General features: G+C 39.7%; 1 protein-coding gene across 2 annotated transcripts in view; it reads left to right on the top strand.

Annotated features, from left to right (window-relative positions):
- LOC144497459 (receptor-type tyrosine-protein phosphatase F-like) overlaps positions 1-15,421 on the top strand; it is a 469,757-nt gene that overhangs the window by 334,793 nt on the left and 119,543 nt on the right. Inside the window, exons 11-13 of one of the 2 annotated variants that reach the window (XM_078218747.1) lie at positions 1,235-1,540; positions 6,637-6,830; positions 14,780-14,806. In XM_078218747.1, the coding sequence (XP_078074873.1) occupies positions 1,235-1,540; positions 6,637-6,830; positions 14,780-14,806 (527 nt within the window). The remainder of the gene's footprint in view (positions 1-1,234; positions 1,541-6,636; positions 6,831-14,779; positions 14,807-15,421) is intronic. The other variant, XM_078218748.1, reaches the window with a different exon arrangement.

Raw genomic sequence — 15,421 nt, 5'->3', positions numbered from 1 at the left:
GTAGTTGTTTTTAACTTTAAAAAATTAGAATTTCTTGCCTCTCTCAGTATCTTATTCTTCCTCCAGGTCTGTAGAATATGCAATGTCAAGTTGGCATCATCTGAGCACTCACTTCTTCATTTATCTGGACTTCTCTCATTTCACAATTTTAAAAATAATTTTTAAAGTTTCCTGTTAATGGCCAAGTATGTGAAATGAAAGAAAAGATCGAGAGTGGGATTTGTAGCCCTTCCTGCCATGGGGATCTTCCAGTCCCACCAAATATGAACCCCCAGCAGCAGGACAGGTGAGCCACGCAAAATGCTGGAGGCATCAACAGGACTGGAAGATTCCACTGGCGGCCGGCCGTGGCGAGCCACCTCTGCTGCTGGAAAACACACTGGGGGGAACAGGAAATTCCCACCCCAAATTGCTATTCCTGTAGGATAATGGAATGCAGGCAGTGAGCAATGGGATTGCTGGCACCTAAAGCTGAGTTGTAAATCAATATCTAGCTGTAATCAGTGAGAAGCTGGCATTTCTAAATTTGAGGACAGTCATCTCCTGATGCTTAAAAATTTACATGCATGCTTGAGAGTAAATCTATTAGCGTGCCTTATCCTGGAATATCCTTTGAGATGGTGAATGGTGCAAATTAAAATACGAACATTCCCGATCTAGTGGTATAATGGAGAGATGATATGGCTTGCTTAGCTCACAGGACCTTCGCAAGTTCGGACACAGGTAGAATTAATAGTATACTATTAAAATGGAATACCGCAAAGTTGTTGCCTTGCTGTGGTCCAGGCTCAACTTTGGAAGATGCCAACTAAAGAATATTATTCCACTGTTTTTATTATTATGGCTAGGCTTGTTAGCCTTGTTAAAATTGGCGATTAATTACATTAAATGTACATAGAATATTTACATTTCTATAATCAGTGCGCTGAATCATGCTATTTAAACTGCAAATAAAGTTCAGAATAATTAATGATGCATTCTGTACAATTTAAGGTAGGTATGTTGCATGAAAGTTCAAAGCTTATTTTCTGTATTCTTTATCCTACCATAATCTTTTTTACTGTATTTATGCATGATTGAATGTTAACATCTACTAAGTTTAAAAAGTTTGAATTGTGTTTTAATTTTTTTGTTGTCAGCATGCATTTTTTTTGTTTTAGTATGTATTTTTAGGTTCGTCATTTGGCATCTTATTTCATTCATTACCCTTCATACCCCTCCATTTATCCACTAGCCCCCTCCGCCCCACCTCAAGATGTCCATGGATTCTCCATCAGCTCTACCAGCATTCGGGTAAGTTGGCATCCACCGCCAGCAAACAGTCGTAATGGTGTCATTACACAATACTCCATTGTATATCAGGCGGTGGATAGTGAGGACAACGTGAAGCATGTTTTGGACAACATTGAGGCAGACGCAACCAGCTCACTAATTGAGGACCTGGAGAAATGGACTGAATATCGGGTGTGGGTAAGGGCTCACACCAACGTTGGGCCGGGTCCGAAGAGCACACCTGTGAATGTCCGCACAGATGAAGATGGTAGGTCATTTGAAAATGAAGTTAAATGCCTTCTAATGTTGTGGTACCCCTTTCACCAACTTCTTCATGAAGACAAAAATTTTACAAAATATTTCAAAGACGTGATTGAAGTTCAGATGGAAAGCTGCTATAATTTCTGCAATTGTTTGTTTTATTGTAAAAGTTAATTGTATTTTTATGCAATAAAATGCATATGAATATTTTCAGTCCACAATAAATATTTTATTTCAGGCATCTTCATGCAAATTATATTCAAAACTATTCAGTGTAATTAGTAACCAGGCTATTAGCAAAGGGGTACCACAGTTCCTTACATAGAAATTACAGTAATTACATCCTTAATTGTTTAAAAAATATATTTCTATGTTCCTTCATAAATATGTTCATATATACTTGCACGAATGAATCTCATCCACAAAAATGACAAAGACAACTTGATCCGTGGCATTCCAGCAAGTGTTGTTGATTCAATTTCCATTGAAAGTGATGAGGTTAATAGATGAACTTGAAATCTTGTCCCCAACTTTGTCCTTGATGTCTGATCTTTTCAAGTTGGCCCACTTGAACAGAAAGTAAATTCTAATATTGTTTCAAAATTCATCTTGAGAATTGTGATTTCCAGAGCTTTTGAATGTTTGTTTAGCTCTATCTACTTTACCTTTTCCTTATGGAATAAAGAAACTGGAAAAGCACCACAGTCTGTCTGTTCCTGAAAACTAATACCTCCCAATCATTCACTTTTTTCAATGACTATCCAATTCTTTCTTGAACTTTATTGCACCATGTGCCTTCTTAGTCAGTGCATTCCTGATAATCATCACCTTCTGTATCCAGCAGTTAAATATTTCTGAACCTTCCTTTCTTAAGCTTGTGAACATATTCCTTGAATCTAAACTTTGTGGTGATTTCTAACATTCTTCAGGGTTTATATAATTTTCTCCTCAATTATCTAGAATGCCTGGATAATGCGATATTTTAGCTTTCTCTTCCCCAGTGTAATTAACTTGAAGCTCTTCAACTTCCTGAGATTGGTCTCAATTTTAGTTACCAAGCAAAGACTGTGAGTTCCTTGTTCTTGCTGGTGATGATGGAAGGGTATATGGGTTGGAATTTTTAGAAGATAGTTGGTATGGGGAGGGGGGGGGTGGGGAGAAGACAAAAGCCAGAGTTATCTTGGCATCTTGCTAATCAGAAACATGATTTTCTCTGGTGTAGTTAGTTTCCAAGTTTTCTTCTTGTTTGGTTACTTTATATGCCACCTTTAAGAACTTTCAGTGGTGTCAACGTTTGTTTTCATGCTGCTGCATATGATCTTCCTTTTAATACTTGTAATGTTTCTTGCTAACCTATTCTTCTTTCCTAGCTCTTGTGACTCGTTTCTTAACCTCCTTTACCTTATTCATCTCAGTTACACCATCATGCATGTACACTAACAACTAATTTACTAACTAAATTTGTTTCCTCCTCTCGTGTTTTCCCACATCTTTGGCTGGTAGAGTTTGAAATTACCCTTTTCTTTCCTGTTGGTTAGAATTACCATTTGAAACTTGTACTGATTTCCAGTCTAATTACTGAATAAATCTTGATATTAGGTATTGTCATTCCTATAAGACTACCTTCTAGATTTATCCTAATACTGAATATGTATCTCCCAGCATGCTCTATTCTGATTTCACATAAGGTGGTTTAGTAGTTTATGAAAATATTGTATTTCAACTACTGCTTTGTACAAATAGAGGACGAATTATGCTTTATATTGAAAGTTGGAGCTACATTGAAAACCGATTAATGTGAATTCTTTATAGAGAATTTACTGGTGCTTAAATACATGGAAAGAGAAATTCTCTTTTCCAATTGTTCAATTTTTAAAGATTTTAAAAAATTGTTTCATGGAGTGTCATTTTCAAGGCCAACGTTTATTGCCAACCCCTAATTGTCTTGAGAAAGTGTTGGTGAGCTATTAACTTTGTCTAGCTACACATGTTAAATGTTTACAAATTATTCTCAATCAGTTTAGCTTCCATGATAGCTGTCAATAATATGCAACAGTGCAAGATAACATTACACCACAAATGTTGCACAATGCAGAGAATGATTCCCAAAGACATATCAAATTGAGAACTAGAACGAGAGGACACAGCCTCAAAATAAGGGGGAGTCAGTTTAGAACAGAGTTGAGGAGGAATTTCTTCTCTCAGAGGGTAGTGAATCTCTGGAATTCTCTGCCCATTTAAGCAATGGAGGCTACCTCGTTAAATATGTTTAAGTCACAGGTAGATAGATTTCTGATCAATAAGGGGATTAAGGGTTATGGGGAGCGGGCGGGTAAGTGGAACTAAACCACTATCAGATCAGCCATGATCTTATTGAATGGCGGGGCAGGCTCGAGGGGCTAGATGGCCTACTCCTGCTCCTATTTCTTGTGTTCTTATAATGAACTTAAAATTCCACCAGACTGATTCCCGGGATGGCAGCACTGACATATGAGGAGAGGTTGAGTCAGTTAGGATTGTATTCGCTAGCGTGCAGGAGAAGGAGGGGGAATCTCATAGAAACCTCTCAAATTCTAACAGGACTAGGCAGGTTGGATGCAAGAACGATGTTCCCAATGGTTGGGGTGTCCAGAACCAGGGGTGACAGTCTGAGGATACAGGGTAGACCATTTGGGACAGAGGAGGAGAAATGTTTTCACCCAGAGAGTGGTCAGCTTATGGAATTCACTTCCACAGAAAGAAGTTGAAGCCAAAACATTGAATATTTTCAAGAAGCAGTGGGTGGTACGGTGATACAGTGGTTAGCACTGCTGTCTCACAGCATTAGGGACCCGGGTGCGATTCCCAGCTTGGGTCACTGTCTGTGCGGAGTCTGCGCGTTCTCCCTATGTCTGCATGGGTTTCCTCCAGCTGCGCCAGTTTCCTCCCACAGTCTGAAAGACATGCTGGATAGATGCATTGGCCATGCTAAATTCTTCCTCAGTGTACCCGAACAGATGCCAAAATGTGGCAACTAGGGGATTTTCACAGTAACTTCATTGCAGTGTGAATGTAAGCCTACTTATGACTAATAAATAAGCTTTAGATATAGCACTTGAGACAAAAGATATGGGGGGAAAGCAGGGTCAGGCCATTGAGTTCGATGATCAGCTATGGTAATGAATGGTAGAGCAGACTCGAAGGGATGAATGGCCTCCTCCTATTTTCTATGTTTCTATGTGACTGTTTAGTTATCATATCTGGGACCACATAACGCCCCCTACTGCCAAAAAGGTGAATGTATTTCATTCTCTCTCCATTTCCTGATGTTGCATAATTTTGAGAGCAAAATTGGTATTTAGAACTGTACTTGAGGGGATCTGCAGACTCAAAGGTGAAAGTAACTTTGGGAGGTATCCAAAGTAATTGCTAATTAGTTAGATGGTTCTTTAAGGATAAAACAGATATAGATGTTTTAATTCACTACAGGTGCAAAGCAGACATTTTTTGCTGACACTTGGGTAATGAGATTCTTGTACACCTAGTTTCTTAGTAAAAATCAGCTGCTCAGTAGCTGGTCTGTCTGAAAACTGATATCCAGCTGTTATTTTGAACAGACCCTGAACACAGCAAAACATGTTAATTTTGTGTTAAATAGAAAATGCTCCAGATCTATTTGTAGAGGCAACAACTACGTGGCAATTAATGTCAGCTGCCAGCTGTTTTATTGGAAGCACATCTGCATTTAAAAATTATATATGATAAAGTAGGGGAGTTCTTTACAAAGCTTTATAAAAAGACATTGCAATTGCTCATCTAGTAAATGTGCCATGTAGTGTAAAACAGAGTCATACAAAGACTTGCTCACAAGTCACAATAATGGGTGGGTGATGGTGGCATAGCAATCGTGTCACTGGACTAATAATTCAGAAGCCCAGGCTAATGGTCTGGGGCCATGGGTTCAAATCCCACCACGACAGCTTGTGGAATTTATATCAAATTAACAAAATCCAGTGATGGTGACCATGAAATCATTGTTGATTATCATATAACCCATCTGGTAATGCCCTTTAAAGAAGGCAATCTGCCATCCTTGCCTGGTCTGGTCTATGTGTGACTCCAGACCCACAGCAATCTGAACTGCCCTCTGACGTGGTCTCGGAAGTCATTTAGCTTAAGGGCAGTTAAGGTTGGACAACAAATGATGGCTTTGTCAGCGACACCCACATACTATGAAAGAATAAGTAATGACAGTTGGCCTTGTATGTCCCAAGGCTATGAAGGGGAAAATTAGCCACTCAATCACTCTCTACTGATAACTGCTGAAAGAGAGCTTACGTGAATGTAAAGTGAGCGCAATGTTAGATTCAACAATAATTAGCGAAATGTTGCACCAACATACTCATTGTCTAGATCGCATGTGGGGAATACAACTGAAGCACATTAAACATATGTGAATAGAAGGAATTGTTTAGATATAATATTCAGGTATAAACCCCCTTCCCCACTTGTGTTCATCTTCCTGGTTAGATAACTGTGAAAAGTAGGTTCTCACTTTGCAGTATTTCTTATTGACAATTCAAGCCTTGTCTGTGATGTTACTGTTGATCGTCAATTGGTTTTCTGTCTGAAATAACTCCACAATAGGGATTATTTATATGGGGGGAAAGTAGAATGCATAAGAGTGTTCTCATGGGTTGAAGAAAATTGGAAACTGGATGATGCTTTCTTTTTTCAAACCTTGATATGAATCAAACCCAGTTGGTAAGATTAGTGTTTCGTTTTTTTTGAAGACGGTTAGTAGGTGTGTTCAGAGGATTTCAACTTTTTCTTAAGTTGAGTGAATTCTTAGCATAAAATCTTTACCTTCAACCCAAAGAGACAGCTTTTGTGTAGATGTGTTTATTTCTTTTTGGAGGAAGCTGCTCATCTAGTGTGTATGTCCTTTCAGAGGAAGACCCCCTACTTGTTATAAGTGTGATACCACAGACCATAAGTCTGTTAAATATTTACAGTGGGCGGTGGAAGATGATGCTTATTATAAAGTGTAGTGTAAAGTAGAGTTTAGGAACTCTTAATCCTAAAGGAAAATTTAGCAGTTAATAACAATACGTTTTGTCGTAGTGCCTAGTGCACCACCACGGAAAGTGGAAGCAGAGTCGGTGAACTCAACAACAATCAAAGTCACTTGGAAACCCCCAGTAACAAGCAAACAGCATGGACAGATCCGTGGGTACCAGGTCACTTACGTGCGTTTGGAAAAAGGGGAGCCACAAGGACAACCAATCATTAAAGATGTGATGTTAGCAGAAGAACAGGTAAGCACAGTTAATTGTTGATAGTTGAGATGTTAAAAGTTACTGATAATGAGGCATAAAAATAAATTGCTATTTATTATACACATACATTTATGAAATACCAAGGCAAGTTGCCTGAAATGTTATCTTCTAAAAATATATAATTAATATTGTTTATTCAAAGTGCTTCGTCGATGTGTATTGATCTGTTGAGTCTGAGTTTGAAACTCCGAGTCATAGAGGTTTGCAGCATAGAAACTGGCCCTTCGGCCCAATTTGTCCATGCCGCCCTTTTTTTTAACCACTAAGCTCGTCCCGATTGCCCACATTTGGCCCATATCCCTCCAGACCCATCTTACCCATGTGACTGACTAAATGTTTTTTAAAAGACAAAATTGTACCCGCCTCTACTATTACCCCGGCAGCTTGTTCCTGACACTCGCCACCCTCTGTGTGAAAAAATTGCCCCTCTGGACCCTTTTGCATCTCTCCCCTCTCACCATAAACCTATGCCCTCTAGTTTTAGACTCCCCTTAGCTTTGGGAAAAGATGTTGATTAACTGATCGATGCCCCTCATTATTTTATAGACCTCTATAAGATCACCCCTACGCCTCTTACGCTCCAGGGAAAAAAGTCCCAGCCTATCCAGCCTCTCCTCCTTACTCAAACCATCAAGTCCCGGTAACATCCGAGTAAATCTTTTCTGCACTCTTTCTCGTTTAATAATATCCTTTCTATAATAGGGTGACCAGAACTGTACACAGCATTCCAAGTGTGGCCTTACCAATGTCTTGTGCAACTTCAACAAGATGTCCCAACTCCTGTATTCAATGTTCCGACCAATGAAATCAAACATACTGAATGCCTTCTTGAGCACTTTGTCCATCTGTGACTCCACTTTCAAGGAGTAATGAACCTGTACCCCTAGATCTCTTTGTCTCTCTGGTCATAGAAGACAGAGGGTGGTAGTGGAAGGGCCTTTTTCCGGCTGGATGCCTGTGACTAGTGGTGTTCCGCAGGGCTCTGTATTGGGACCTCTGCTGTTTGTGATTTATATAAACGATCTGGAAGAAGGTGTAACTGGGGTGATCAGTAAGTTTGCGGACGACACGAAAATGGCTGGACTTGCAGATAGTGAGGAACATTGTCAGCGGCTACAGAAGGATGTAGATAGGCTGGAAATTTGGGCAAAGAAATGGCAGATGGAGTTCAATCCAGATAAATGCGAAGTGATGCATTTTGGTAGAACTAACGTAGGGGGGAGCTATATGATAAATGGCAGAACCATAAAGGGTGTAGATACGCAGAGGGACCTGGGTGTGCAAGTCCACAGATCCTTGAAGGTGACGGCACAGGTGGAGAAGGTAGTGAAGAAGGCATATGGCATGCTTGCCTTTATAGGACTGGGCATAGAGTATAAAAGTTGGGGTCTGATGTTGCGGTTGTATAGAACGTTGGTTCAGCCGCATTTGGAATACTGCGCCCAGTTCTGGTCGCCACACTACCAGAAGGACGTGGAGGCTTTAGAGAGAGTGCAGAGGAGGTTTACCAGGATATTGCCTGGTATGGAAGGGCTTAGTTATGAGGAGAGATTGGGTAAACTGGGGTTGTTCTCACTGGAAAGACGGAGGATGAGGGGTGACCTAATAGAGGTGTATAAAATTATGAAAGGCATAGATAGGATGAACGGTGGGAAGCTTTTTCCCAGGTCGGTGGTGACGTTCACGAGGGGTCATAGGTTCAAGGTGAGGGGGGGGAGGTTTAACACGGATATCAGAAGGACGTATTTTACACAGAGGGTGGTGGGGGCCTGGAATGCGCTGCCGGGCAAGGTGGTGGAGGCGGACACACTGGGAACGTTTAAGACTTATCTAGATCGCCACATGAACGGAGTGGGAATGGAGGGATACAAAAGAGTGGTCTAGTTTGGACCAGGGAGCGGCGCGGGCTTGGACGGCTGAAGGGCCTGTTCCTGTGCTGTATTGTTCTTTGTTTGTTCTTTGTTCTTTGTTCTATAACTCTCCCCAACACCCTATCATTAACTGTTTTGATCTACCAAATGCAAACCAAAGATGCATAAACTGTGTACTTTTCAGACATTGACTATATTAGCTTGTCTGATGGATGTTAATTTGTAGTGATCTGGTACAAAACTATCAGTATAATGATTATTATTCATAGTATGACTTCTAAATGTTTGTTTTATCTCCAAAAATTGCATTTCAAATATACCACATAGTATTTTCTCCCTACACTAATATGATTCACTGTAAGTCGAAAATGAAGAGTGAACCATTCACAAACTCTTTGTCACCTCTATCATGTTTTAGAAAATTGGTGTCCCCCCCCCCCCCCCGCCCCCCCAAAAAGCCAGCCAAACTCTAATGTAAGAATACAAAAATGTGAAATATGAATGTGAGCACAGAATCAAATCTTCTATTTGTGTTTTGTGCATGGAGCAGAGTGTCACTGAAGAATTAATATTTATATTATTTTTCTGCTGATAGAAACAGAAAATAGGTGCAGGAGTGGGCCATTTGGCCCTTTGAGCCTCCACCACCATTCAATATGATCATGACTGATCATGACTTTCAGTATCCCACTCCCGCTTTCTGTCCATACCCCTAAATCCCTTTAGCCACAAGGATCATGTCCAGCTCCCTCTTGAACAGATCTAATGAACTGGCCCCAACAGCTTTCTGAGGTAGAGAATTCCACAGGTTCACAACTCTGACTGCAGAAGTTCTTCCTGATCTCAGTCCTGAATGACTTACCCCTTATTCTTAGACTGTGACCCTAGTTCTGCATTTCCCCAACATTGGGAACATTCTTCCTATATATAGCCTGTCCAAACCCATCAGGGTTTTGTATGTTTCTATGAGATCCTCTCTCATTCTTCTGAATTCCAGTGAGTACAAGCTCAGTTGATCCATTCTCTCTTCATATGTCAATCCTGCCATTCCAGGAATCAGTCTGGTGAACCTTCATTGGACTCCCTCAATAGCAAGAATGTTCTTCCTCAGACAGGAGACCAAAACTGCACACACTACTCAAGGTGTGGCCTCATCAAGGCCCTGCAGCAAGACATCTTAATCCTATACTCAAATCCTCTTGCTATGAAGGCCAGCATGCCATTAGCCTTCCTCACCGCCTGCTGTCCTTGCATGCCAACCTTCAGTGACTGTTCCACCATGACACCCAGGTCAAGTTGCACTTCCCCTTTTTCTAAACTGCCACCATTCGGGTAATAATCTTCCTTTCTGTTTTTGCCACCAAAGTGGATAACCTCATATTTATCCAAATTATATTGTATTTGCTCACTCAGCCAGCCTGTCCAAGTCACCCTGCAGCCTTAGTATCTTCCTCACCACCCAGCCACTCACTGCCACCCAGCTTAGTGCCATTTGCAAATTTGGAGATATTGCATTCAATTCCTTTGTCCAAATCATTAATGTAATGATCTCTAATAATTAATTTTATTTCTGTTCTTTATATATAATTCTGAGCTGTAACTGGTAAATTATTTTGCCGTTGGTAATAACCATCATTGCCTTTTTCTACTGCCAATGAAACAAATTTAAATCAAAGTAAAGCTGATGATCAGGCAAAATCAAGACTTAATTTTGTGATACTTGAGAGGCCTTTACAACTGGCATGGAATGCCAATTAGTGAAAGTAAAAACAAATTACTGTTTGTTACTATTACTGCAGGACTAGCTTCAGATTATCAGCAGTATTTTGGTAGGTTCATGCCATTGCTTACTTTTGGGTATTTTTTGCTCATTTATTTCTTTGGTTTGCATTAATCATCTTCTTTTCATGTCAAATCACGTGGGGGCAAACCTATACTGCCAAAAAAGGAAGATGTTTTTCTATGAAGATCGCAAAAAGCTTACTCTTGGTTAAATTTCACCACTATTAGCAAGCAACTGACTCTTGAATCCTCAATGAGAATGAATATAATCTATAATCAACAAGTTATCAAGGGCTTTTACTCATCCTGAGCAATCCCGTGTTACGGCCAAATTAATTCACAATATAAGTTTTATAGTTGAAGTGTGTTGGATCATTTGCAATGTTGACTAAGGTGTGTCTGAATCCACTTGATGAACTTTTTGGAAATTATATATTGGATTCATTGTTAGCAACTTGTAAAAGAAAAACTTTTGGTTAAAGAAATTACTGAACAAAACACAGTTTTTTTTTCTCTTTTGATGGTCTAAAATGTATCTTGGTGACATACTGTTGTTCATGAACAGTTGTAAATCACCTCAGTAAGTACTTTTTTTGCAAGTGTGAGTACCTGCCAACGCTACCAAATTACCTAGTGCAACCGGGTGGCACAGTGATTAGCACTGCTGCCTCTCAGCGCCAGGGACCCGGGTTTAATTCTGTCTTCGGGCCACTGTCTGTGTGGAGTCTGCACGTTCTCCTTGTGTCTGCGTGGGTTTCCTCCGGGTGCTCTGGTTTCCTCCCACAGTTCAAAGATGTGCAGGTTGGGTTAATTGGCCATGCTAATTTGCCCCTTAGTGTCAGGATAAAAATGTGAAGTTACGGGAATAGGGCCTGGGAGGGATTGTTGTCGGTGCAGTCATGATGGGTCGAATGGCCTCTTTCTGTTCTGTAGGGATTCTATAAACCTGGTCTCATATTAAAGATATAAAAACCCACCATTCTGGAAACACTCAGCAGATAAGACAGCATCAAAAGAAAGTGAATGTTAATAGGAGAATTTTCCCAGCCATTGGGGGCTGGAAAAATTAGGTAAAAAAAAACCGATTGGACTGGTATCCCAACATTTTTACTCTTCCTCCCATCTTTCCCAGGAGTGGAGTGGGAATGTTGTTGGCAACCCTGTAGCAGCATTGGCTGCAGATGACGGGTCACACACACCATCTAGAACATGGCAGCTTGGAGTAGGTGATTGCATAGTGGAAAGTCATTAGGGTCTATAAAAGACATGCAGTCAGTACTCTTAAGGGGGAAACCAGCAAGCCAGACGTCAGCCTTAGGCAGAGATTTGTGATGACAGAAGCTGATAATTGATGCTGAACCTACTGATAGTGGTCCTGGTAAGGAAATTGCTGGCAGTCCCTACAAGATACTTTCACAACTGAACTGGGCTACAGACCTTCCCTGTCTCTCTTCTATTTGCGTCATTAGGAGCTCATCCTAATCGCTACAGTCCAATTCTTGTACAGCGACTACGAAGGTTCTAATTCCACACTTCAAATCTGCGCATTCAATATTGATCCTGACTCACTGTCTTGTCCACAATCCCTAATTGGGCAACGATCTCGGCGATGTGTTCCTAATTGGAAACCTCCTGGAAGGGCCATTACTGAATCTTCTTTCACCGCCCTTTCAGGCAATGAATGCATTCCAGATCACAACAGCTTGCTGTGTTTAAAAAAATGTTTTCTCAGGATGGCTGTGCTTCTTTTATCACGCATCTTAAACTTGGAGTCCCTGATTACCGACCACTCTGCAATTGAAAAGAGTTCCTCCTTATTTATTCTATCGAAAACATTCAAAATCACCTCTATCAAACCCCCTGTTAACCCTCTCTTTTCCAAGGAGAACTGCCCAGGTTTCTCCAGCTTCTCCACATAACTGAGGTCTCTCATGAGGTGCAAATGACCTCCTTCCGCACCATAATAATTCTGTGATTCTGATCCCTGGTACAATTCTAATAAAACTCTTCAACCTCGCCAAAGCCTTGACCGTCTTTCCCAAATTAAATTGAACACAGTAATGCCCAGATCATGAATTTGGTAAATTATGAATTATTTTAGCTGAGGCCTAAGCAGTGTTTTGTAAAGGTTTAGCACAACATCCTTGCTTTTGAACTGTGTTCCTCAATTAATAAAGAATCCAATTTGTTTTTTGAACAGCCTTCTCAGTTCTCCTGGCCCTTTCAAAGATTTGTGTGCCTTTCTGTTCCTCCACCCACTTATATTATATGGGTTGCCTTTCCTCATTACTCATACCAAAATGTATCACTTTAAACTTTAATTAAAATACATTTGCCACTTGTATGCCCATTTTACCAATCTGTCTGTATCCTCCTGTGGTCTGTTTCTACCCTCCTCATTGTTTACCACATTTTGGTTTCATTTCCTCTGTAAACTTTGAAATTATGCCCTCCATACCCAAATCAAGGTTATTAATATTTATCAAAGAGAACAGTGGCTCTAAGATCAATCCCTGGACAACACCACTGTATACCTAACTGTAGGCTTTAAGTTGAGAGAATGGAATTTCTTTTAATTGATAAATGATATATTGTTCTTATGGGAACATGCCAGACAATGTACAGTCACTTAGAACCTTGTAGTATGCCATGCAGACAAAGTCGTCTCACTTTTCCTGTTCAATGGGAATGGAGATAGAAGTATTTCTCTTTTCTGACGTCTTGGTACATCTGTGTATTCCAAAGTATAAGATGTTGCTACTATCACCTGTTGAAGCCTAAAAGGAGCTTATGGCATAAAAGTTGATCAGGACCCTGGAAGTTATGGGCAGTTCTATCCATTGTGTGGCTTGAGGCAAAAAAGCTGACATAATTCAGTACCAACCTCATCAGTAAGCTGAAAGCGCCTCATACATTTTACTGACTTTGAATTAGGAGAAGTGCTCCTCCTCACTCTCCTGACACTATATCCTGCTCTGTGGCATCTTTCTTCATGCTCAGTTCCCAACAAGTGACTTATGTCTGGATAGCTGGTGATGGTTACCAACTCATTTGCCAAAAGAAACAGTTTCTCCCTTAAATGCTTCTATTTATACGTTGGAAGAATTAGATGATTTTAACATTAACCCCTCTGTGGCCTCGCTGAATACTCCCCAGTTCTCCACTGTTTTCTGCTTTTTTTCTTGGCCAACTATGTATCCCAAGCTACCACCTGTTTGATATCCCTATGTTTCTGTTTTCCAAATGAACATGTTACGTGGCACTTAATCTGTATATGTAACATCCATGCACTCCTTTCATCAACTCTGCAACACTTATGAATGTTGCACTGAAATTATATTTACATAAGATTAGCACACCTGAAGGGGTTACTAGCAGTTTATCAATAAATCTTTACAGTTGATTACTTGAAAATGCATTGTGCGTCACATAATAAATGTGTTTTTATTGCTAACAAAAGCAGAAAGTCAACAGTCTGTGATTACTGACTATGCCTGTCCCTTATTTGTCAATGTACCTGATGTGACTCATCCTGGTACAAAGCTTTAGACTAAGTATATCTAAATTTGCTGCCTTGCAACAGCCTTTGATTCTCATTCTAAGGAACTTTGTTCTGCCAAAACCATATTGCATGTGCAAAATGAGCATTGTTCTTATTCTTGGCTAAAATTTCATTGTGAAATGGGAATTGATTCAACTGATTAATGTCTCTCGTATTTATAGCTATATATATGCAATTTCAAGAACAAGATCATTTTATGCCAGTGAAATTATGTGACTAAACCACATGCATAAGTCCAAATTAGCAGAAAATAAATTGAAGGTGACTGGAACATTATGATTGTATGTTGTTGTAGATATGGGTTTGGTGTAAATGTTTAATATTATTGTGTGTGTGTGTAATTTTTAGACTTTATTTCTGTATTATATTTCTGAATTTGCATTAGACAACCTGAAGTATGTGGCATGAAAGAATTGGCCAAATGCTGTATGCTATAAGAGGTAACTGTTAAACAAAGAGTAAGCAGCAGGTATTAATGTGAGCAAGTCCCAAACACTACTGCTGCAAATGCAGATGGCTGAACCTTCTAGATTGAAGAAATAAATAATGAACTCTACTAATTGCTGTGCAATGCAGTCTGAAAGATGCTATTTTGAAATGTTATTTTTTTCTGTTCATAGATAGCATGTATCCTTACTAATCCAGTCAAGATTGTCTTTCCTCTAATCCCTTCTTTCTAATTGTCTTTATTTTCCCCAAACCCATCCATTCAGTGGGAGTCTGAGGACACCCAGGACTATGTGAGTAATAAACATGTGCAAGTCTGGGCATGGGCTTTCTATCAAGTCATCAGAGGGATGTCAAAGATGAATATAATAGATGTGGTTTAAATAGAGAATAACTGGGTAGGGTCATTAAGAATTTAAGAATACTGCGTACTTTACAGAATTGGTGCTTTTATTAGAGTAACTGTACAAATGGAAGTCAATAGTACATTCCTTAACTTTGATGCAAAAATTGCTCTGTGCTCAAACAAGTGATGCCACTGATAGCTTCTGTCTTTCTTTGTGGCAAATACGATGCCTTTCGGCTAGAGGTGAACAACATTAGAGATCAAGGTATTGATAAGATACAGGTTTTATTAGACTAGTCAATTAATTGATTCACAAAATTCAACAAATTTCATTTTTTTCAGTGCTGACAGATATAGCCAACCTGAAGTCAGTTTTGCATTTAGAAAAAGGCAGCCCTTTTGACAAAATAGCCAGGGACAGTCATGTAGTTTGCTCATACATTTATCCATTTACTATAATGTGAAACAATTGGAATAGAGTGCAATTTAGGAATCTTCTATTTATGGTTAAGCTATCTTTCAAACTGCAAATTGTTTGCCAAGCTCATTGAGAGCTATTATT

The sequence above is a fragment of the Mustelus asterias genome, chromosome 8, assembly GCF_964213995.1.
Source record: "Mustelus asterias chromosome 8, sMusAst1.hap1.1, whole genome shotgun sequence".
NCBI classification, from domain to species: Eukaryota; Metazoa; Chordata; class Chondrichthyes; order Carcharhiniformes; family Triakidae; genus Mustelus; species Mustelus asterias.
The sequence above is the reverse complement of the archived record's forward strand: the minus strand, read 5'-3'. Positions and strand labels throughout refer to the sequence as shown.